At 42.4% G+C, this 23,372-nt stretch overlaps 2 protein-coding genes across 3 annotated transcripts; one reads left to right on the forward strand and one right to left on the reverse strand.

Moving 5' to 3' along the window:
• Positions 1–692: 692 nt before the first annotated feature.
• LOC311508951 (CD9 antigen-like) lies at positions 693–15,791 on the forward strand. 2 transcript variants are annotated; one of them, XM_084573955.1, is made up of 8 exons: positions 693–901; positions 11,651–11,753; positions 13,709–13,806; positions 13,889–13,963; positions 14,047–14,148; positions 14,247–14,336; positions 14,535–14,618; positions 15,150–15,791. In XM_084573955.1, the coding sequence occupies exons 1-8, from the start codon at positions 833–835 to the stop codon at positions 15,213–15,215; spliced, it is 687 nt and encodes a 228-aa protein (XP_084430081.1). In that variant the 5' UTR covers positions 693–832; the 3' UTR covers positions 15,216–15,791. The 2 variants fall into 2 exon arrangements, with proteins under 2 accessions (XP_084430081.1, XP_084430082.1); XM_084573956.1 differs by lacking the exon at positions 693–901 and adding an exon at positions 5,548–5,729.
• Positions 15,792–16,214: 423 nt separating this feature from the next.
• On the reverse strand, positions 16,215–23,252 carry cwf19l1 (CWF19 like cell cycle control factor 1). Its single transcript, XM_084573901.1, has 14 exons — positions 23,121–23,252; positions 21,862–21,946; positions 21,688–21,772; positions 21,427–21,528; positions 21,117–21,331; positions 20,919–21,034; positions 20,582–20,666; positions 20,120–20,275; positions 19,901–20,042; positions 19,322–19,401; positions 19,026–19,235; positions 18,812–18,931; positions 18,618–18,715; positions 16,215–17,609 (listed from the first exon to the last, which is right to left on the reverse strand). The coding sequence occupies exons 1-14, from the start codon at positions 23,141–23,143 to the stop codon at positions 17,465–17,467; spliced, it is 1,662 nt and encodes a 553-aa protein (XP_084430027.1). The 5' UTR covers positions 23,144–23,252; the 3' UTR covers positions 16,215–17,464.
• Positions 23,253–23,372: the final 120 nt, after the last annotated feature.

Raw genomic sequence — 23,372 nt, forward strand, 5'->3', positions numbered from 1 at the left:
TTATTAGCCTAGGTTAGACATTAGCATTGTAAAAATAGCAACTAGCATCTCTAGACTGGTGTTATTTATAGGTTAGTTAATAATGTAGGCAAATAACATGTCATTCTCAGTCTAGGCACCAGCAATGCTATGCTAGCAGCTAACTTTCTCAGGCTTGTCATTAGCATTTTTAGGCTAGCAACAGGATAGCAACTAGCATCCATAGACTAGCAACTAGCACATCTAGATGAGTCAATAGCATCCCAAAAATAGCAGCTAACATCCATAGCTAGTGATTAACTTTTAACGCCACTCACCAACAATCCTAGGCTAGTTAGCATGCCTAGCATAGCAACTAGCATTTCTAGTTTAGCCACTACTGAAAAAACATATGTTAATTTTAGTTCTTTTTACTTTTACTCAAGCATATTTCTTAAAGAAAGAGTTGTGTGTGTTGTCCTTGTGCATAATTTATGATGTCAGGATGTTCACAGCTTCTGTAGTTATTTCCCAACAATAGCCCATAGTTTGGACATTTATCTTGATCACATTATTCGTGCTTGATGGAAAAAAAAGAACAGAAAGACCAAACAAAAGACAAAGAAACAAGAGAGAAAGCAAAACGACAGGAATCTCTCTATTTCTGCCTCTTTCTGTGGGTGTTGATCGCTTGTTTCCTCCCAGCAGCAGCAGCAGCAGCAGCTGACCGAGGCTGTCCGTCCTCCTCCGAGCTCTGCCGGAACTGACCGAACAGAACCGAACCGGTCCGAGCTGAAGCAACGGCGAGAGATTAACGGAGAGAGGAATAGGTAGACGTTTCATAGTTTAATAACTAACAGACAAAAAGACAAGGATGACGGCTCTAACCAGCTGGGAGCTGTGTGTCAAATACGCTCTCTTCATCTTCAATTTCGTCTTCTGGGTAAGAGTCAAAATTTAAAATATAAATACAGATGTTCACGTTTGTATTTCTAACTAGTCCTCGCTAACCAATTACTCTACAATAACACTGACAATAATACTTTACAAAATTACATAAAAAATGTTTATTTAACTTAATTTATTTGACTTTGTGTCATATTATTAACCGTATTATAATTAATTTGGCCACACCCATGAGTTTTATCTAAGCTGAATTGAAGAGCCCTCTGCTCCCGTTTTATTTCAGTATTTAGGAGTATTATTTATTGAATATATATTGTTTAGTGATGAAATAAACGTTAAATTTAGAGATTTTTAAACAGGGTTCGGTGTTTGAAGCGTGTCAGGTCTTTTTTATAAATAGTGTGCTCGTTTATGTTGTGTGGAAGTGAAAGTAGGACAAAGTGCTATGGTCAGAATAAGCTAAGTTTGTTTCTGGAGTCAGTTTTGTTGATTTTAGACTCTTGCCACATCTTACCTGAATATAGTGAATTCAAATAATATTTTCTCAATATCTTCATGTAAATAAAGACTTTTTTTTGGTCTTTTTTTTTTAGTCAATTCAACTTAAAATGTCTAACGTTTATTTTCAGACTACGTCAGATCTTATAAACATGAATAAACCCAGGGTGGCGTTGAATCAGTTGAGGCTTCGCTTCAGTCAGTTGAAACAAAACTAGTACAGACAAACCAAACGGACATCAAGGAGCTACCAGCAACAAATGTCAAATGTGACTGAAGCAAAAAGTTGAACTTGAACAGTCCACAAAGGCTGCAGCCAACGACCGGCTGGTTCATACTGCACCTGAGAGGAAATAACTCTTCATGCCAGCAGGTGGCAGTAGTCTGGATTCCTCATTCAAAGGGGGAAACACGGAGAGCCACTATTAGTTGGAAGGCGAGGAAGAGCCATTATTAGCTCGGAGGCGAGGAAGAGCCACTATTAGCTCGGAGGCGAGGAAAAGCTAGCTGGGAGGCTAGGTGGCTAGGAAGAGCTACTACGATTTTTGATTTTGGAGCACTGGAGTTGCGTGGAACCGCTGAAGCAAGAGCATACGATTTATTAAAGTATTAACGTGTTCATGGAGCAACAAAATAATTTTAAGCTAGCTCAACTTTTACATGTTATTAAAGGGGAACTACTGTTTTTTTTGCAACCTGGAACTTATTTCTGGCATAAAATACGATCGTTTACTCACCCATATAACGTTTGTGTAATTTGTAGTCGTTTGGGAGATAATTAGATCAGCGTATATCCGTATAGTGGGAGTGACTGGGGCACCGAAACGCAGCCTCTAAATAACACATTATCTGCCGCGAAACTTGTTCATTTCACCAATATTTTATTATCCTACGCTAGCGCTATTCCCCGTTGAGTCCGGAGTTACCTGTTGTCATCATCCGGGGTCTGTAGATTGACCTACAGACCCCGGATGACGTCTTCTGACCTGGATGATGTCATCTCTGAGCGCCGCGTGCACCCGCGACGGTCGGCTTGTTTACCTGTAATTTGCTACTGCTATTTTTTTGCAACATGGCTGAATATTTTTCCGATTCTAAATTTGTGGACGAACCATAGCAGTAGCAAATTACAGGTAAACAAATTTACAGATGATGTGTTATTTAGAGGCTGCGTTTCGGTGCCCCCAGTCACTCCCACTATATGGATATACACAGATCTAATTATCTCCCTAACGACTACGAATTACACAAACGTTATATGGGTGAGTTGAGTAAACAATCATATTTTATGCCAGATATAAGTTCCAGGTTGTAAAAAACGGTAGCTCCCCTTTAAGCTGAGACTAGTGTTTGATGGCCCTTTGTCACTACATATTGATCACTTCCATAAATTTGTTGCTCTCTGGCCGCTAGCGTGGACGTAGCATCAGATAGTATATTTTATTTGTACCAGAGATAATGATGATATTGTCGAGTCGTACCACGTATTGTTTCGTAGCGTAAAATTGGCCTGGAGTCTCTCTCTCTGTTGGGAACCGATTATGCTCCTGCAAATATCTGCTGCCGGGCCAATCAGATTGTTCGGGCGGGACTTTATGTGGCGATGGAGAGAAGTGATGTACGCGCAGTTACATTTTAATAACATTTAAGTAAAAACTCGGTTAGCTTAAAGCTTTTCTAGCTGTTTACGTTCAAAGACCCATTAGTCCACACAGACACCCCCCCTCCCGTGTCAAACAGCTTGGTTCCTTCCAGCTGTAGAGTTCAGCGGTAACCATGGTAGCGGCAGAGCCCACAGAACCGCTCGGAGGCAGCGGGTGGAAGTCGAGTCAAATTGCTGCAAACTGTGGTTTTCAACCACAAGTGTGAGGTGTCAGTAATCTCAACTCACATCTGAAGAACAGCGTGACCTGTTTAAGTCTGTAGATTAGAAATGGCTTTAAAATTGCCATACCGACATTTGTTGATCCTCATGCTAGCACAGGTGTTAGCTTTTGCTATTATTAGCATCTAATTTAATGTTTTAGTCAAACATTTAACATTACAGCACTAAAGTGAGTCTCTAAATAAGAAAATAGGATGTAGATATAAGGTGAGTTTGACTTCCCTTAAATTTTCAAATAACAATATCAGCTTGCTAACCGGCTGCTAGCTGTTAGCAAGCACCTTTTATATGATGAGATCAGAAGGGAAGACCCAAGTGCAGACACAACCAGGCCGGCAGGAGGTTAAGTAATTTATCAAACTGAATGGAGGTTTACAGGCGACTTGGAAACAGGAATGCTCAGGTGTCACATATCAGAAGGGGGATAACAGGTGCAACCACACCGTTACACGACAGAGGCGTTGCTTCTTTCATGTTATAAATCTGAACCGTGGCGGAAAAACATGAACGAACATGACGGTGAAATGCAAACAGTTTCGTCACTGAAGGCATTTCTCAAAAAAAAAAAAGAAAGGAGCAGAGTGAAGGGAGACAGACGAACGGAGGCCTCGGCGGCTTGGAAACAAAGCTGGTGTTGTTGGTTTCACTGGTGTCCACTGGGAATGGAGGCCAGCTCGATTTACCTCCCAGTCCCTGGAGCAGAATAATGTTTTGAATGAAACAAGTTGTCTGGATTTCTTTATTTGTGTGTTTTTATTTCGGTAGCAGCTAAAAACAGGAAGAGGTGGTTGTATGACCGCTGTCGATATGGTGATCTGAGATTTAGATTTACAGTTTTGTCATTTGCTTTCGATCAAATAAACGACTAAATGAAGAAGTTCTACTCTTTAAACTGCAATTTGTCATCTTGAACGGAGAGGACATTGCCAAATCTACCGTCTGCGTATTCAGTTGAGTTTACACTTGCTGTCCAGTTCATTAGGTACACTAGGGAACTCATTCTAATATAACCGTCCTGCCCTAAGATTCCTCCTTCATGACTTGTTCTAATGTTCAGTTGATGTAGAAACAGAATCAGAAGATGGTAATTCACCTGGAGGATCATTATGGAGGATGAACTTGTGGTGCTATTAAACTGGACTGAATTAAACATTTTAGAGAGATATTAGACCTGGTTTAGACTGGGTTTAAGACCAGATTTGGACTAGGTCTTGGACTAGTCTTAGATCAAATTTATACCAGATTTGGATTTGATTTTGGACCAGTTTCTGACTTCATGTTGGACTTGACACTGATACTGGACTTGGTTTAGGACTGGGTCGACACTAGATTTCGACTTAATTTGGGACTAGTCTGACTTAGTCTTTAACTTGATTGTAGAGTGATACTGGGCCTGGGTTTGTAACTGGGTTTAGACTGCATTTGAACCAGATTGGGACTTGATTTGAGACTCGTTTCTAATTTGATGTTCAACTTGATTTTAGAGTGATACTGAGCTTGGTCTTAGACAAGATTTAGACCAGATTTGGACTTGACTTTGAAGTGGTTTCAGAACTGGTCTTCGAATAGTTTCTGGATTGATGTTGGACTTGATTTTTGAGTAATATTGTGCTTGTTTTTTAACTGGGTTTAGACCAGATTTAGACTTGGTTTTGGACCAGTTTCTGGCTTGATGTTAGACTTGATTGCAGAGTGATATTGGGCTTGGTCTTAGACTGGATTTGGGCTTTGTGTTTGACTAGATTTAGACCAGATTTGGACTTGATTTTGAAGTGGTTTCAGAATTGGTTTTCGAATAGTTCTGACTTAATGTTGGACTTGGTTTTTGAGTGATATGGGATTTGGTTTTTAGACTGGGTTTATAATGGACTTGAACATGGTCCTAGACTGGTTTTAAGCTAGATTCATACCAGTTTTGAATTTGATTTTGAAGTGGTTTTAGACTTGGTATTGGACTATTTTCTTAACTGATGTTGGACATTTTTGTTGGACATTACTGAGACTGGACTTTGACTTGGTCTAAGACTAGTTTTAGACCAGATTAAGACAGGTACAACACAACACAATAGTTCTACAAACCACAGGCTCCACAATGAAAACAGGGGACTGTTGTATTAGAATGCGTTGACTAGTGTACCTAATAAACTGGCCAGTGAGTGTGAATCAGTGTTTCCAGCTCGTCGATTGCTTTCACCTGGAGTCCTCAGCATCTCCCCCCACTTAGTCCCACCCATCTGTCTCCACCCACTCCCTTCCCCCTAGCTTCCACACACAGGTGAACCACACAGAAGGGTGTGGTTCACACACACAGAAAAAACAAAACCTACCTCTTCTTCCTACACCAACCTTTGCTCCTTCTCGCTGTCTGACCGGAGGACGCTTCCATTTTCTTTCTTAAGAAGGTTTAAATCCCGAGCTGAGCATCATGGGTGGACTGCAGTGCATCAAATACCTGGTGTTTGTCTTCAACTTCCTCTTCTGGGTATGTAGAGTCACTTACAAAGTCCCATTAGTGGTCAACACATGAGCCTCCGAGTGGTTTGCTCGGTTTCTTTGATTGCACAACGGCTTTTGTTTGAGCTCAGCTCGGATTGGACATTTTTTTTCTCTTGGGAAAACAAATCTGGTGAAACTGACCCTGATACTGACAAACTACTGCAGCAATGTTTGGATAAATACGCCTTAAACTGCTCTTTTTTAGTTGTGCTATTTTAAGTTCCTGAGAAAATAAGCCAAATAAATTCAGGTGTGTATCTGAGGGATGTACACCTGCAGGAAAAAGGAAATGGATCCTAAATCATAACATTAAAACATGGAGTTCTTGCTTAAACACTTATAAAATACAACTTTTTACTTGTTTTGTAATATTCGTCCTAACTAACTTGAGGATTTTCTGCTTGTTTTCATTGCTCTAAGTTAAATCTGTTTGACTTCTGGACTGTTTCTTACTTTTATTCTGGTATTTTGGGGATTAATTACTAATATAATTCTACTGTTGATCCGTAAACAAAAGAGGCTGCTGGTTAATTCTGATACGAATCAAAACTTTACTTGTAAATTCATGCGTTTTTTTAGTCAAACAGTTGTGTCCACACAGCAAGAAGCTGTTTTTAGATTTTAAACCTTAGGGAATTCTGGTCTCTAGAATATTAACATGTCCACAGATCTGCTTCAGAACTTGCCTGAGCATCGTCTTGTTTTGGGGTTTTCTTGAGTATTAAAATAATCCAGACGTAGGTGTGTGCACGTCCACAGGTTCACTGCTTCAGAGTGGGTCAAACTGTTCAAACACAGGCTACAAATGGGACAGTAATGAGATGGCTTGTGTTTTTATTTGCTGGTAAAATTTGTCCGTTGTTTGTTGCTTTACAACCTGTTTACCTTCAGTCCTGAACGCACACAGCTGATCTGTGTTAATCACTGTTTTCAGAAAGCGAGTCTGCAGGTTGGCAAAGATGCCACAGGCGAGAGTCGACCTGTGAGGCACCAGAATAATACGAAGAACTCGCCTACACCTCCAAAAACGGAAACTTCAGACTAGTTTAGACACAATTTAAAACCACAGATCCCACAGGTGACATTTATTTTACATGAGGAACCAACAAGCTGTGGTTCACAACCTGTCTGGGTACCAAACAAACAGCAACTGTCAGACATTGACGTGCAGATGATGTGATTTAAAAAAAAAACCCACTTCCTCTAATGACACCTTTTGAATACAAGTCAATCTCCATAGACACCCAGATTAAAAGCTTCTTCACTTCGGCTTCTCCATTGACGACAAACACACGGGGGTTAATTTTTATAGATGTCACCTGTTTAAATGATTTACGGATGGCTTTTTAGTGACGACAGCTGTGTAATTTACAATTTAACAATGACCAAGTTAAAGTACAAATTTAAGAACAATTTGAGAAATTAGGCCCGCAGTGGTTATTTCTTGTTGTAGTACCACCAGTGGCCACTTGGAAACACAGGAAGTGACAAAAGCTGCAGTTCCTCTAATGTCCACTAGAGGCTCCAACAGTGGGTTTAGACTTCTGCGTGAAATTGACGCAGAAGCTACGGCGACAGCGCAGACCCTAGCGCCGTAACTGACGTGCACCTCCTCAGGAATGTAACTACGAGTCGCGGCGACGCAGACCGCAAGAGCTGTGATTGGTCCGCTTGGTAATTTTCAAATCGATTGTTTTGGATAACAAAAAGATGGAACACATGGAAGAAAGGTTAACTGAGGAGGTTCGGAGATACAAACATTTGTATGACTCGTCTTTGGCGAAGTTTCGTTGAAAGTCAAGCAGGAACAAAAATTAACCCGACTGGCGTTTGGGTGGCGTTGTTGCAGAGCGATCCAGACTGACGAGCGCACAAGTATAAATGATTCTCACTGAAGTAGGTTGCGTATGTAGGTTACGTCGTCTATGTCCCGCAGTACCTTATATGAGCCTTTAATCCCCATAGACCTCTTTACAGCAGAGATAATCTTGTATACAGTAATGACAACTGCATGGACCTGTTTAAATTATATAAAAGCTCTAAGTTATACATAGTTAAACAAACTTGACATACAGTCAACGGTTCATCTTTTACAGCCTGACGATTACACTCAAGCCAACCCTGAGCCTCATTGTTTTTTAGATTTGATCTTCGTGTACGTGGTCATTGAAGCAGATTGTGTCTTTGATTAATTAAACCGTCTTCCAACAAACCTGTGTCACAAAGACATGCATCTAACGTCAGGACTTGTTCTGCAAGGCTAACGGTGTCTTTGTGGTTAATGAGAACTAACATGAACCTCTGGGGGAAAGCACTGTTTTCATCATCAGGATGTCTTAGTGCTTCCTCCACACAAACACCCCTACTCTCATGAGCCTTTTTATTCTACATTAATAATCCTCTCCACGAACTGGGACACTCGGGTTCTAATTCCAGTTTTAATGCTGAGAGAAGATAAACTAGCTTTGAATTAGTTTACTTCTGAATCTGTTGTGCGCATTAATAGATCTGTAGGAGTAGCCATGCGTTAGCCAAGACATTCCAAACACGCCGCAGCTTCAGGCTACTATTTGAAGGTGTGTCTGGCTTCTTCTGACTACTAACACTGACGAATCTGTGACTTAACGTCATGCGCTGACAAATTCATAGGTGTGGCGATGTGTACTTTTTCACTGGAGCCGTGTGTCACACAATGATCCTGAGCAATCTACTTTTCCATGACTCACAGAGGATGAGCACAAGTCGGGTGTAGGCAGTCGTCTGAAATTAAAACTGATTATAGGTAAACATGTGTTTGCTCACTTGAGTACACGTCGCTCAAACTAATCCAGACCTCGTTGATAGAAACTCTAAAGGGAGGATTTATTACTTTTGGTTTTAAAAATATTTGACCGTAGATAAAGATGGATGTAGCCCACATGTTTGTGAAGTTTTGAAGCTCAGCGTGGCGTCTCTGGCCGCCGCCATCTTGTGAGAACACCCACCTGTCACTCAAATTAGCCACTCCCCTTAATTATCCGTAACGTTAAGTCTTGATATAATTAAAAAGTTCTTGAGAAGTTGGCTATAGAGTTTGTACATGGCTGCAAACATGTTTTATTTCTGCTGTGAAGCAACAGAATAATATAAAAAACTAGTCCGCATCTCCAAAAACATAAACATCAAATTAGCTTAGCCTCATTTCTGTAACTCGGCTTAAATTTAAGACTCACACTGTCAACATTTGTCTTAGATGACAAACTTTTTGCAGGTGTGGAGATGTCCTAATGACGCCACAATCTTATTTTACGATGCTTATAGATATTAATTCTGTTTCTCATCAAAGATAAATCTTGTCTAAGTTCACCTGATTATTAATCTACTCCACAAATTGGTATTTGTGCCGCTCAGGCTATCTACCAATTTTTCCTAGTGGCCACTAGTGATATTACAACAAAATATCCTTTATAGACCTACAGACCTCAAGTGGACATTTTCAGCTCTTCCAAGTTAGCTCCATGTATTAGCACCAAAGGTTGATGTTTGGTTCCAACTCCCACTTTGGGAGTCTGCCTCTAGTGGACATTTGCGGGAACTACAGATTTAGTGCTTTCTACATAAACTCCTTGTCTCGGCTTAATTAGACTTAATTTCAATAAGGAGAGAATGAAATAAAAGACATACATAGGAAGCGTTAAGCATATGTAACTCTGCAGGAATCTCAGAAATGGAAGCAATGACTCAGTCAACTCATGTCATTGTGTAGGAGCAGGAGAATGTGAGCAAATGGTGATTAGTGTGACGAAAAGGTTGCTGTTTACCGTCAGTGTTGCCAAAACACTGGAGAAGAAAAAAATGTATTTCCTGCCTCACCAAGTATTTTTCAAACCTCGTTTTAAAACAAATACGTGTTTACTCGTTCTAAAGTTTCCCCTTCCCGACCTCTTGTGATCATTTACATGTATCGTTGATGTGTCAAGCGGATGTCACGACTTCATGTTTGTGTATCCGAAAGTCCTCGGGGTGTCTTATCGCATATTCTCACAATTACATCAGCTGTTCTTATTATAGCAACTTTCCATTTGCTGGATATGACGAGGCAGATGAGTTGAGGGTACTGTAGGGTTTAGTTTTTAAACTGTTTTCTGTTCACGTCCCTCCATCAGCACCAAAGGTTTAAAACCAAAATTACAGCCGTTGATGGTTACGTTCATGTTGTTGTGGGTGGACAGATGTTTTGTGTCTGATTCATAGTCAGCAGACGGTAGCAGGAAACACAGCAGACATCATAATCACCCTGCAGGACGTTATGCAACTATTTGAGTGATTGACAAAGAGTGATTGCACAAGTCATTCTCTAAATTTATGTCCAGAGTTTCATAGATTCCTCAGATTCATCAGCTAGATGTTAAAGGTTTTACGTCTTGTGTAGGAGGATCTGACTTTTTAGTACAAGAGCAGCTTCTGGTTGATCAGGTTCCTGGGGGTGGGTTTGATATTCATTGTGTTTTGCAGCAAGTTTAACTTCATTCCCCAGCTGTTAGCTTTCTGAATGACATTTCCTTACGCAATCTGCCTTTTTTTTTTTGTCTGATTGATCCACACTCTGGACTGGCATCTGTTCTGTCAACAAAGACACGAATAGAGGAAACTGTGTGAGAAATAAAAGCGTGTAAATGCACTGGAGTTTCATATGTTCCATTCAAGTCGCTTCTTCTCTTAAAAATGACTGGTGGGAGTTTAGGTTTTCATTAGGAACGTTTGTGAGTGGTGAAGCTTATGACTAGAGTCTGTTAAAGACCAGATACTCACCTGTAATTAAACCTTTGTTTGGCCTTCTTTCTGTTCTGCTGACCACCAGCCAGAGGCTCCTACACTTTGTCAAGTCCTGACTTCCCATGTTTCTGTTGCTAGGTTAGACAATCAATAACCATGTAGGGGTCAATTCCCATGGAAAAGCATTGAAAAATGTACACGTGTGGGTACAACAGAGTAAATAACTAAACTGAAAATCCAAAAACTGGTGAAAAGATGTTAGCATGGTTGCTAATCTTGGCTCTCTCACATGTTCCTATGGGAACTGACACCCAACATGTTGTTGGCAAACATTCCTAATCTTTTATCAGTTCTTACCACTAATTAACCACACCTCCTACCCGTGCCAAGACAAACATTAGCACAACTGCTAACGTTAACTGTCTCGCGCCACAATACCTCTAAGACTTTCTGTGGTAATGGACCTCTGCATTATTATTGTTTGTCTAACCTAGCAACGGTAGAGTAGAGAGCTGGAAAGTCCAGCGGAAGGTCAACAAAGATTTGACTTTCAAAGTTTTTCTATTGGAGCGGAACCCTGCATGGCTATTGTTCGTCTAACCTAACAACAGAAACGTGACCTGACAGAGGGTAGGCGTTAAAAAAAAAAAACTAGCAGTAACCTGGTGGCAAGATGGATAACGTTGACAGACAATGAAAAACAAAAAAGTCCCAGTCTTTTGACCAGTTTTCAGTTTTTATGTTTGGTTGTTTGCTCTCACGAGTAACAGTTACAGGTTTTCAACATTGTTTGTCAAGTCCAGACTTCCTCTTGCTAGCTTAGACAAAAGGATAGAAGGCCTCTGACTGTTGGACAGTGTTGACCAATCGGAACGCAAACACAAGTCGACTGGAAGAATTTATTTTGATACCGTTTTAGTCCTCCAATTATTGTTCTCCAACAACCCATTGAGGACCAGAGGAGATCTCTGGTCTCTGGTTGAAACTTGCAGACAGATGTTCTGACTGTAAATGGCTGATAAATGTTGTCCAGCTTCACATAAACCATCCGTCTTCTCTGGCTAACATGCTTATGTTTTAGCTTTGGTTTTCCTACAGCTAAAAGACGTTTTAATCCATGGCGCTAAAGATGTTTTTCCCTTTCTCCTGCAGCTTGCCGGTACTGGAGTCCTAGCCGTTGGACTCTGGCTTCGTTTTGACAGCAGGACTGAAGGGCTATTTGAAGGAGAGGGATCGCCTTCTGTCTTCTTCACTGGTAAGACATGTCTCATCACGCCTTTATCTACAGTTGACGTGAGAATAAAAGACTCTGATGATGCGTCACTCTGTAATTACTATAAGTGCATCAAACTGAGCTAGAAGATAATGCAATGCAATGAATCGGTGATGGCTGAAGAGTTTGGGTGCCTGTTTTGGGGTGTCTTCATCACACCTTGGCTTTTGGTCGCTGCTCAAATCTCTTTCTCTGAGATACTAGAACTCCTTCGCTTTGGGGAGGAACTCGCCCCCAAACCTTGAGAAAAACAATCCCCGACTTAAACACCGGTTGAATCAGACCTGTGTTAATTTGTTGATGTGACCTGATGGATGCCGATTGGGAGACGCAGGCCGTCCAGAGGGCAGCTGAGGCCAGAGTTGAGGCAACTCCTCCAGCGCTGCACACATAGCTTTCATTCTTCGCCGGCGGACAGGGACGTCTTTGTTTCCCGGACTTTTGTATTCTCGAAAGGAACTGTCACAGAACGACGGACTGGCTGCCTCCCTCGTCTCTTTGTGTTGTCGCTTCCATCAAACTGATGAGTGAAGTGGGCAGCGAGGGCGACGGAGGCCGGGCCTTGAAACGACAAACATCTTAATAACCGCTTCGGAGTCGGAGGAGGAGGAGGAGGATGAATATTTGTGTGTGCGCATGACTTTCTATGACTCATCCACATGAAAACAGACGATCAGCCATAAAAAATCTGTTGGCTTTAAAACATTTTTCTTGTTTTTATAGCTTTATAAAATTGCACGATAGGATTTATGGCGACTATTATGTGACACAACATGCAAATAAGTGAATTTACATATTCAAAAATAGACGAGAACAAAGTGTAGGCAAATGATGGTATCATCAGCTGATAGTGGCGTCTGCTCTCAGACGGCCTCAGTTCTTGGTGAAAGTCTGCTCCGTGTTGATCCATTCTGCTAAACTCCCTAAAGGTTTTCTGCTGGACTTGTCGTCATATTCATGAAACCAGTTTGACTTTAGCTCTGTGGCATGGAGCACCATCCTGCTAGAAGTAGCTGTTAGTAGTTGATGGTCGGCGAACGATGCTCTTAACGCTCTGTGGCTTTCAGACCGTGACTGATTGGGCTCCTTCTCAGACAAAGCGTCCAAGAAAACCTTTAATGCATCTGACCAGACATTGTTTTTCCATCGTCAACTGTCCAGTGTTGGTGTGTCTAGGTTTAAGAGGAGGTGAAACCCAACGGGGTCTTCAGCTGCATTTGCATAGTGTTGTGTTCACCACGTTCACAAGTAAACTCACAACCTTGCAAGTGGACATTTTCTGTAGGGCCCAGTTCATGAGTCGAACCAATGAATATTGTGACCAATGGCGGGTGACTTGGGTTGCTCCTGTCAGTGGGCGGGATTTATTAAACGTCAAGTCAACATTTTGTCCTCAAGAGTTGATGTTTGAAGCGGGGAAGTAGGACAAGCTGGAGCAAATTTGACATGAGTTTGCTGGACGTGCACCAGGATGCATTATGGGGCTTTGGTCAATGCTCTTTACTGCTAGTGTGAACACATAAGCATTGTTGCAGACTGGGTACATCTTATGCAGTGGCCTCTTCCAGGAGGATGATGCTCATTGGTTCAAGGTGTTGCCTCAAAAATTCAACCAGATCTCAGTCCAGTTTCGCATCTGTGGGACCTTCTGGATAAACAAATCCAGATCCGACTTGAAGCAGGACTTAAAGGATGTTCTGCTAACGTCTTGGACTCCACAGCACATTTGGAGCTCCCTGGTTCTGGTTCAGGAATGGTTTAAGTTGTTGACTTGGCTCAAGATCTTTATACAATCCAGCATCTGTGTGACGTTCTGGACAAACAAGTCCAAACCAAGGAGGCCTCCACCTCAACTTACTGGAACATCTTGGTTCCAGATACTACTGCACACCTTCACAGGTATGTTTTTTGACTCGTACCCTCCTCCCTCGTTGCAGGCGTCTACATCCTGATCGCGGCGGGGGCCCTGATGATGGTCGTGGGCTTCCTGGGATGCTGCGGAGCCATCAAAGAGTCGCCGTGCATGCTGGGATTGGTGAGTCCCCCAAGTCTTTGTTTTTGTCTTAAAGTCACAATCCCTAAAAACACTCGGAGGTAAAAAACTTATTTTTTTGCAGTTCTTCGTCTTCCTGCTCGTCATCTTCGCCGTGGAGGTGGCCGCTGGGATCTGGGGTCTCTCCAACAAGGACCGGGTAACGACACGGCAAAACGTTTGCTAATCAATGCGATCATCGATCAGTGCTCAGGTGTGAACTCCTTCCTCTTATGTGTCCAGGTGGTGGAGGACGTTACCGAGTTCTACAAGCAGACCTACGCCAACTACAAGGACACCAGACAGGAAGCTCTGAAGGAGACGCTACGCCTCATCCACTTTGGGGTAAGAAAACAAACCTTCCTCATCCGTTTATTCGCAAAATAAATCAACTCGTCGGTAAAGAAATGAGTTAGAGGTTTTGTCTGATTTCCTCTGTTTAGCTGGACTGCTGTGGCCCAACGGGAACCGTGATCGACGCCGCCAAAGATATCTGCCCCAAGAAGGAAGGACTGGAGGTCCTCATCACCACGGTAACGCAGCACAGTCACAGAGTTCAAGATGTTTTCAGAAGTAGAAAAATACACGATGTTTCATAATTCAGGTTGTTAGCGTCTTTATTATCTCGCTAAACCTGAGAGCGTCTTCACATCTGAGCAGCTCAAACCGTTGGCCGTGGATTAAAAATCGTTTGTCCCCCCCCCCCCCCCCCCCCCACACTCTTTCGTCAGAGTTGTCCGGCCGCCATCGAGGAGATGTTCAACAACAAGCTGCACATCATCGGTGGAGTCGGCATCGGCATCGGAGTCATCATGGTGAGTCTGAAAAGCTCAGATAGAAACGCGCCGGCACAGGAATCTGAGGCTAGCGTTAGCTTAGCACTACGACTGGAAATGCTAATAAAACAAAACTATGTGGAACATGATTGACGAGTCTTAATTTACCCAGAATTCATGGCAAATAAATGCTCATGTCTTTTTAAGGTGATGGTTGCATCAGTTGCTTCGTTTACTTTGTCAACTTAGGACTGAGGATGAAGATGTGGAACAAAACTACTTCTCTTCTCCTCTCGTCTTCCTTCGTCGTTCTTTCCTTGTTCGTCTTGTTTCTTTTCGACCTTCTTCTCCTCCTTTTACTCCTCTTTCCTCTTTTCCTTCATCCCGACTTCTTTCTTTCTACCTTCTTTGTTGTTTGTCTTCTCCTTCCTCTTCTTCTTCCCCATCTTTGACTTCCTCATCCTCTTCACCGCCTCCTAATTTCTTCACAGCAGCAGAATCTCTTTGTTAATAAAGTTTTATGTTTATTGACTCTTATTAACTTCCCTTCTCGTCTCCGTCTGTCTGCAGATCTTCGGGATGATCTTCAGCATGATGCTCTGCTGCGCCATCAAGAGATCCAGAGACTTTGTGTAAACCCCAGGAATAAGAAACCCCCACCTCCGTCCTCCCTCCCTCCACGTTTAACTCTCCTCACTCTGTCAACCTGCTGTTTTTTATTTTTAGAGTTTAAACAAGTTTAATAACGGCCGTGCACTGATTGGATCCGTACAGGATGGCCTCGTCGACCCGTGAGAGTACGGATCCCGTTCAACGACGCCTCTTTAACTTATCCGTCCCTGTCGCGTCTGCAGGGAGGTTACATGTTCACACACCGAGTAAACAGAACAAAAGGGCGTTCATGTTATGACACGAAGCATCAAAAGTAATAAAAAAATCACTTCATCGGTTGAGCGTCCTCAGGACAAAGACTTTTACTATGTCTCTGCTGCCCTCTGGTGGACATTTTATTTTTTATTAACTGAGCTGTAGTCTAACAGGCTTTCTGCAGCTAACTGAAGGTTACTGTTTTATTTTGAAGCTGCACATTAGATTTGTTTTTTATTTTAAACCGGAGCTGAACTGTTGCGTTTTATGCACATTTCTTTTTTTTGATTAAAGCAATTCAGATTTGTCTCTTAAGATGCCAAATAAATAAACTAATAAACAAGAGACTTGAGTTAAACGGAGCATTTGTTGTTGGAAAGGTGGTTTGAATGAGTGACGTCCATCTTTAAGGTTAGAAAACACTGATGGAAAATGGTAAATAATTCAGAATACATGTACAGTTTAATATGTCATACATTTGTTATAAACACTGCTCAAAACTTCATTAATTGAAATGCAATCAATATTCAAATATTTTCTTTTTGCAAAGTTCTTCTGAACATTAAACTGCAGCAGATTTTTATAAATTAAAATCTGAATGAACTGATTTTTTTTTTTTTTTTTTTATATTAAATTTCCATCTGATGGAAAACCAATTTCCCCCCAAATCCCATCCTTTTCTAAACGCATGAAACACACCACATCATGAAAGAAAAATATTTTGTATTTCAAATATGAAAATTTGAATGAGACGTTGGTTTAAAAAAAAACAAAAACAAAAAGCATTTCTAGACATTTTTCAAGACTGTTGTAATAAAACATGACACCAGGAACCTAAAAATAAGAGTTTAATAATCAGATCATTTACAAAATACAAGAAATAGATTTAAAAACAGTGTGACTCAGAATTGTGTTTGAATCTCCACAGATATGACAGATACTGTTACTCAGGGTTTTACTTTGTAGATTTCCACTTTTATTTTGAAAGGTGTTTCTCCAGCTACTGCACTGTCTGGACTATGAACTTTTAATTTGCCTTTTTGAAAAAGAACTACAAGCCTCGCACGGACTCAAACCCAAACAGTCGTTTACTGACACAAATCTGAAAATCTAAATTATTTTCATGAGACAAACCAAAACAGACGAGCGCTGTTTTGAAGTCTTGCAGCAACAAAAAACTTTAAACGGAAGCTGTTTCAGTCTTTATAAAATTCACCAGCATTGACTGTAAACATATAAAAAGAAAGGCTGTTAATGAAAAACTGATTAAAGGAATACCTCAACATTTCGGGATTCGGGACACAGCTAGCTTAAAGGCTAACAAAAAAAAACACAAATGCTAAAGCTAATAGATTAAACAACTAGTTAGTGATGAATCTTTGTGCTAATCTGTCAGCTGTCCCCAGCTATCCCCCCAAAATGCTGAACTATTCCTTTAACAATTTAAGAGGATATTTTGTAGAATTTAATTTTTCTGTCTGAATTAGCTCATAGCACTTCCTGTTTGCAGTAATCTCATGAAACCAGCCACCATTAACTATCAAGATTTAACGGGAAACACTATTCATAAAACACCAAAACCCAAACTAAAGGAATACCTCGACATTTACCTCGTTACTTCTTTAATTTGTGCCGACAATAAAAACCATCTGCTTAGCTTATACACAGCTAGCCAAGCTCCACCTAAAGGCAACAAAAAAAAAAAAAAACACAAATGCCAAAGCTAACAAATTAAAGAAATAACTGGGCATCAGTTTTTAAGCCAACTGTCAGCTGGCTTTATCTTTATATTTAACATAATCCACACAAAATGTTTTCCTTTAACGGTTTAAAAGAACATTTTGTAGAAAACAAAAATCTTATTTGTTTGTTTTTATGTTCATTTGAGGACGAACCTCACGTCAGGAAAAGTCTGATTTGGCTTTGGCAAAAAGAATTCATGATGCCAACGCGGGGTCCTCACAATGCACGACGTCCAACGTGGACCTCACTCTGTCTGCTGGACAAACTTGTGTGTGTTAGTCTTCCCAGGCGAAGTCGAACGGCTGGAAGTCGTCTCTCAGCTGTTTGGTGCTCTCCTCCTCCTCCTCTCTGCTCTGTTTACACTCCTTCCAGTCGGCTCGAGTCGGGATGTTCAGCAACGGCTCGCTGGCCAGAACCTCCCTGCACACACACATAAAAATCAGGTTTATGTCATTTTAGAGGACGCTACGTTGACCAACATTAACTCCTTAGAGAAACTGACACCAAAGAACGATCGTCAACAATGGTCGACTAAAAAGTTGTACTTAAGCACACCTCAAAGACTAGAGGTAACAACCAGCTGGTAGATATGTTCTGCACGTACTAGGAAATGCTACTATTGGTAGGGAAGCTAGTATGCTATTGATAGCTACTATTAGCTGGGAGTACAGGAAGTTAGGAAGAGCTACTATTAGCTGGGAAGCTAGGAAAAACTACAATTAGCTGGGAGGCTAGGGAGAGCAACTATTAGCTAGGAAGCTAGGACGTGCTAATATTAGCTGGGAGGCTAGGAAGCTAGGAAGAACTACAATTAGCTGGGAGACAAGTAAGCTAGGAAGTGCTAATATTAGCTGGGAGGCTAGAAAGCCAGGAGGTGCTAATGTTAGCTGGGAGGCTAGGAAAGGTTACTATTAGCTGGGAGACAAGAAAGCTAGGAGGAGCTAATAGTAGCTGTGAGGCTAGGAGGAGCTACTGTTAGCTGGGAGGCTAGAAAGCTAGGAGAAGCTAATATTAGCTGGGAGGCTAGGAAGCGCTACTATTAGCATGGAGACTAGAAAGCTAGGAGAAGCTAATATTAGCTACTGTTAGCTGGGAGGCTAGGAAGAGCTACTATTAGCTGGGGGGCTAGGAGGAGCTACTGTTAGCTGGGAGGCTAGGAGGAGCTACTGTTAGCTGGGAGGCTAGGAGGAGCTACTGTTAGCTGGGGGGCTAGGAGGAGCTACTGTTAGCTGGGAGGCTAGGAGGAGCTACTATTAGCTGGGAGGCTAGGAGGAGCTACTGTTAGCTGGGGGGCTAGGAGGAGCTACTATTAGCTGGGGGGCTAGGAGGAGCTACTGTTAGCTGGGAGGCTAGGAGGAGCTACTGTTACACCCTGTGGTGGTGACTTTTTTCTGAAGGATTCAAATGATCAGTTCGTTCAACGCTCACCTTCCAAACTGAAGAGGAAAATGTTTCTGGATGCGGTAGTAGAGTTTCTCCCCAGAGTCCAGCTCCACGTAGAAGTACGGGGTTCCTGGAGGGGCGATCTGAACGAACACAGTCGACACAGGATTCATATTAACAGAGTGAAACAAGAGTGAAACAAGAGCACACCTCAGACCCTACGGCGTTAACTCGTCTACCTGCTTGAGGTCGGTGTGTTGAGGAATCTCCATCAGCTCCATCTGCTGCTCCTGAGCCTGGACCATGAACGCCTCCTTGATGTCGTCTGTGGTGCAGCGGTCCAACGGCACCGGGACGACCTCAACGGGACAAAGAAAGTAAAAAAAAGTTATTAATTCTGACGTATTAAAACCTAAAGAACGTGAAGTCTGACGTGTTTTTTTTTATTTTTACCTGCAGCTGCAGATGTTGACTCCTGTAGTTCCTCTCAAACAGAACGCAGCGTTCTCCTTTGCTCTTGTAGAAGTTCCTCAGCACCGACTTGTACTTGTCCATCTCCTCCACCACCTCCGAGGACAGCTCCACCACCGACTGGTAGTGGCCGATGGGGAGGATGAGCATGTGGCGAGGGGTCAGGCCGCCTTTGGCCAGAGCCAGGTAGCACTGGGAAGGAAGCACAACGTCACTCAGCATGACATCACAACGCTACCAGGTCGATCAGATGATGATGATGATGATGATGAACTCACGTGGCTTCCTATGCTGACGACGAGATGTTTCTCCACCTGAGGACTGGCCAGACAGAACCAGCAGGGACCAGTGGGCTGAGCTACACATGAAAAACACATTTAGTTAAACATTTAATCCTTTTTAGACCAAATAAAGTCGACACACGTCTATTTTTTGTGATTAAAACCATCAACAGTAGCCTATTAGCAATTAGCAGTTCCTGTTTCCTGCAGTAAACCCATGATGGTCACCAGGATTGATGGTTTTAAACAAAACATTAAAGGAATACCTTGAAATTTTGGCGAACATGCTGCAAATATTTGCCGCGGCTACTTAGCTTAGCTTAGCTTAGATATAGCTAGCCTAGCTCTATGTAAAGGCAACAAATGCTAAAGCTAAAAGATTAAACAAACAAGAAATCATTAGCGATCAGTCTTTGCTTTAACGCAATCCAACCAATTCTTGTTCTAATTAATTGTTTATAGTCAAATTGTGCCCCGCCCCCTCCGGCGCCCCCCTGTGGAGGCTTTGTTGCACTGCAGACTGTAACCTCGATGAGGAGGAGTTAAATTTCAGCTGAGATCTTTCGTCGTTCTTACGATGTCGTCGCTGCTGTTTGAACCGCTCGTCCCGTCCTCGCCCGTCTCCGTCCGACAGCCTCTTCCTGCCGCGACCCCGATGGCCGCCGCCGCCGCCGCCCTGATTGCCGCCCAGGTCGAAGAAGAACTGGCGGGCCGGCTCCTGAGCGAGGGCACGAACAGTCAGCAAGGATCACATTTAGCTAAAAAGTCTAAAAACTAAAAACCACGTCGTCGTACCTCCTCCTCTGCGGCGCTGAAGGCCTGGACGTTCTTCTGCGTCTCCGTCTTGTCTTTGGGACGTCTGTACGGGTTCTCCGTCACGTCCTGCGGCTGCTTCACCAGCTCCGCAGGGTCCATCGTCTTCATGGGGACTATGTTGAAGGCATAGAGGTACTAAAGACAGAAAACACTGTCACTGTCGTGTCTTTATCTTCCCACAATGCATTGCAACCGAGCAGCAACATCTGAGGCTAAAACACGAAGCTAGCCAAACACTGCAGTTCCTCTGACGTCCACTAGAGGACGTCCACCACGTTAAAATGTCCAACTTTACAGCAGAAATAAACACGTGCTGCTAGCCGACTTTAGCATCAGCTAACTAGCTAGGAGTTCGGAGGAGTCCCTCTCAAGATGGCGACCACCAGAGCAACCGTTTTGAGCTTCATAACAGATTAATGGAAGGACGTTGGAGACGCTCACCTTCTTCTTGGCCGGGTTGTTGACGGCTGCAAGGGCGATGAAGCGGCTGACGTGTTGAGCGTTTTCCTGGAGGACGACGTGGTTCCTGAAAGACGGGGACAGGGACTGAAAACCGATTCGTCTAAAGATACTTTGGTTTTCAAACTATTTCACGCTTCTATGTCCGAGCCGTTCACGTTACCTTTTAAATTGGATTAATTTAAACCTTTAAACTGCTCGAAACAAGACGTAGAGGTCACATGATCACTGAAAACATGGCGCTTTCTTACTTCTGTAAACAGGAAGTTTAGCAAAAAACTACAAAAACAAAAGTATGTGAACTTCTGACATCCCGTACCTGTATGGGAGTCTTTCGTAGTGAGCGCCCTCTAGTGCCGCAAAGTGGTATCGCGGTTTCAGTTTGTCTGCGAGGTTGGCGACGGAGCTGCTTCCACAAAACTTAGTGTTCACTTCCTGCAAGAATAAACAAAAAAACTGAACTCAGCTCCGTTTATCAGCAGCAGTTTTAAAGTTCGGACCTTAAAACCTTCGTTACCGGGTTGTTTCCAAAGTGCCACACTCCCCGGGGCCACTGCGACGTCAGCAGGATGTCGACGCCTCTGAACTTGGAGCTGCTGGCGAGCGGCGTCACCAGGTCCGACAGGTCTTTGGGCGTGAAGCAGTGGGACGGCGCCGGCTCCTGCGGCGCCTCCCGGCCGCTGACGTAGGCGATCTGCAGCCCCGACACGCCGGTGAAGACGCCTCGCCGACCTGAAACGCACGCGCGGCATCGTTGCAGCTCGCCATCGTGGAGGACGTTTAAACTTTCTGCAGTGGAAGGGGGCGTGGCTGCGCCGCGGTCTTACCCAGATACGTGATGTTTTCAGCCAGCTCGCTGCCGTCGGCGTTGGGGAAGCTCTTCGTCGTCTCCTGGCTCGCCGCTCCGAGGATGTAGGTGTGGATGGGAGCTGAGGGGGAACAAACGTCACAACATCAGCGTCCACAGACCTCCATGTTAAAATGTCCAACTTTACAGCAGAAAATGCAATAAGTAGGTCCTGACTGTGCAGAAAGACAAATAAAAACACAAAGTGTGAGTTGACAGAGTGATATAAATCCGTTTTCACCTTTCTTAGCTCCAGTTTTGTACTGCTGCCACTCGGCCTCAGCCTCCGCCGTCGTCCCGAAAAACTCCCCGACGCACAGCAACAGCTGCAGGAGAAGAAGACGTCACTCACACTGATGATCCACGCCTTAATACTGCTAACGTTGTGCAGCTATCGGTTAGTCGGGTCACTCACGTCAAACTGTCCCGTCTTCTTCTGGATGGCCTGGACTCGACTGAACAGAGCGTTGAGTCTGCCTTCCACGTCTCCACACGCCAAGCTGCACACGGACAAAACACTTTAATGCTTCCACACAGGAAGTCGTCTCGATTTATATCTACAAGTGTCGCTTATATGCAGAGCTTTAGGTTTTTACGCCACTCAGAATTTTCTACATTTCTGCATAAAAATGACTCAAAACATCAACACAAAAGGCCTGAAAGTAGAGAAAGAGAGCCACAAATAAACAACTGAAACAGAAATATTATAATTTTGTGTTTGTTTATTCAAGAAAATGAGCCAATATTACATATCTGAGCGTTAGAACAGTAAGTTAACCCTTGTTTTCAGTATCTGCTGCAACAACAACAGCAACTAAACTTTTCTGGTAACTGCTGGTCTGTCCTCTACAGAGGCCTGAAGGTGTTTTAGCTCATTTCTCGTTTAAAAACACAAGTTCAGTCAACTTAAAGGAGGTGAATCTTACGCAACCACTTATTTCACATTATATATTTTTAATTAATTAATATTACCTTGTATGAATCTGTTTTCACTTTAACATTAATGAGTTTTTTGGGGGGAAATGTTCAGTGAAAAAGACAAATTATATTGATCGTGATTCCACTGATTTTTGATTCAAACATTTTATATGAGCGCTGGATAAATAAATAAAACAACAACAAACCAACAAAAAGGAACAATTTAAATTAAATAAATAAGTGTCTCCCAGGACTAAAGGGCCAACATGTTCCCTTTACATTTATAACATTTTTGGAAAACAATACACAATGCTGACTGTATTAGTTCACTTTAATTAATTACAAATAGTGTATTTTGCTGAATTAAATCTAAGCCGAATTTTTCATTGCCTTCAATAATGATCGATTATGACCTTAGATCCCGAGTTATCATGAATATAAACATGTAACGGCGAAGAAAACTCTTAAATTATCTTAAATGTTCAGTGAAGTTCAGTGAAGACGCTGGCGGTTTGTATCCAGTCAATTCAAAAAGGAGTAACCACTGAAGCGAGTTGACCGACTGAGTTGAAAACACGGTTTTAAACTGATCTTCTATTGTGGAGTGAATCAATTAATAACTTTATGAATCTGTTTTGACGTTTATAATCTTGTCAAACTAGGATTAAACGACATAAAATAACGTTTCATTTCGGGTTTTAAACATATAAAACACGATTAAAGCCACAGGTTAAGTATTTATAAAGATAAACTTACACTCTCACAGGTTGGTCTCCCATGTCTTGGCCAAGTTTTTGCTCAAAGTGTAAAAAAAAAAAGGTAAAAATGTGCGATTTCGATTTTTGCAGCTTCAACGTCGCGTCCGTTGCTCAATAACGGTCGGGTAGAAACGAGAAGCGGAACTATTTACTTTTCAACGAATCCCGCATTGTTAACGTGCAAAATATAATTACGCAAGGTACGATTTAAACTTTTATTTAACAACAGTGTCATTTTGTAGTGTCTTCA

This window comes from Chelon labrosus (assembly GCF_963514085.1).
Source record: "Chelon labrosus genome assembly, chromosome: 23".
In the NCBI taxonomy this organism is placed as follows: Eukaryota; Metazoa; Chordata; class Actinopteri; order Mugiliformes; family Mugilidae; genus Chelon; species Chelon labrosus.

Bases quoted from the DNA above. Each gene is read 5' to 3' on its own strand.
- LOC311508951 (XM_084573955.1), top strand. From the start codon at position 833: ATGACGGCTCTAACCAGCTGGGAGCTGTGTGTCAAATACGCTCTCTTC. The intron at 902-11,650 runs GTAAGAGTCAAA...TTTCTCCTGCAG, and splicing joins TCTTCAATTTCGTCTTCTGG to CTTGCCGGTACTGGAGTCCT. The intron at 13,964-14,046 runs GTAACGACACGG...TTATGTGTCCAG, and splicing joins GTCTCTCCAACAAGGACCGG to GTGGTGGAGGACGTTACCGA.
- cwf19l1 (XM_084573901.1), bottom strand. From the start codon at position 23,143: ATGGGAGACCAACCTGTGAGAGT. The intron at 20,043-20,119 runs GTACGACGACGT...GCCCTCGCTCAG, and splicing joins TCAGCGCCGCAGAGGAGGAG to GAGCCGGCCCGCCAGTTCTT. The intron at 19,236-19,321 runs GTGAGTTCATCA...CTTCCTTCCCAG, and splicing joins TCGTCAGCATAGGAAGCCAC to TGCTACCTGGCTCTGGCCAA.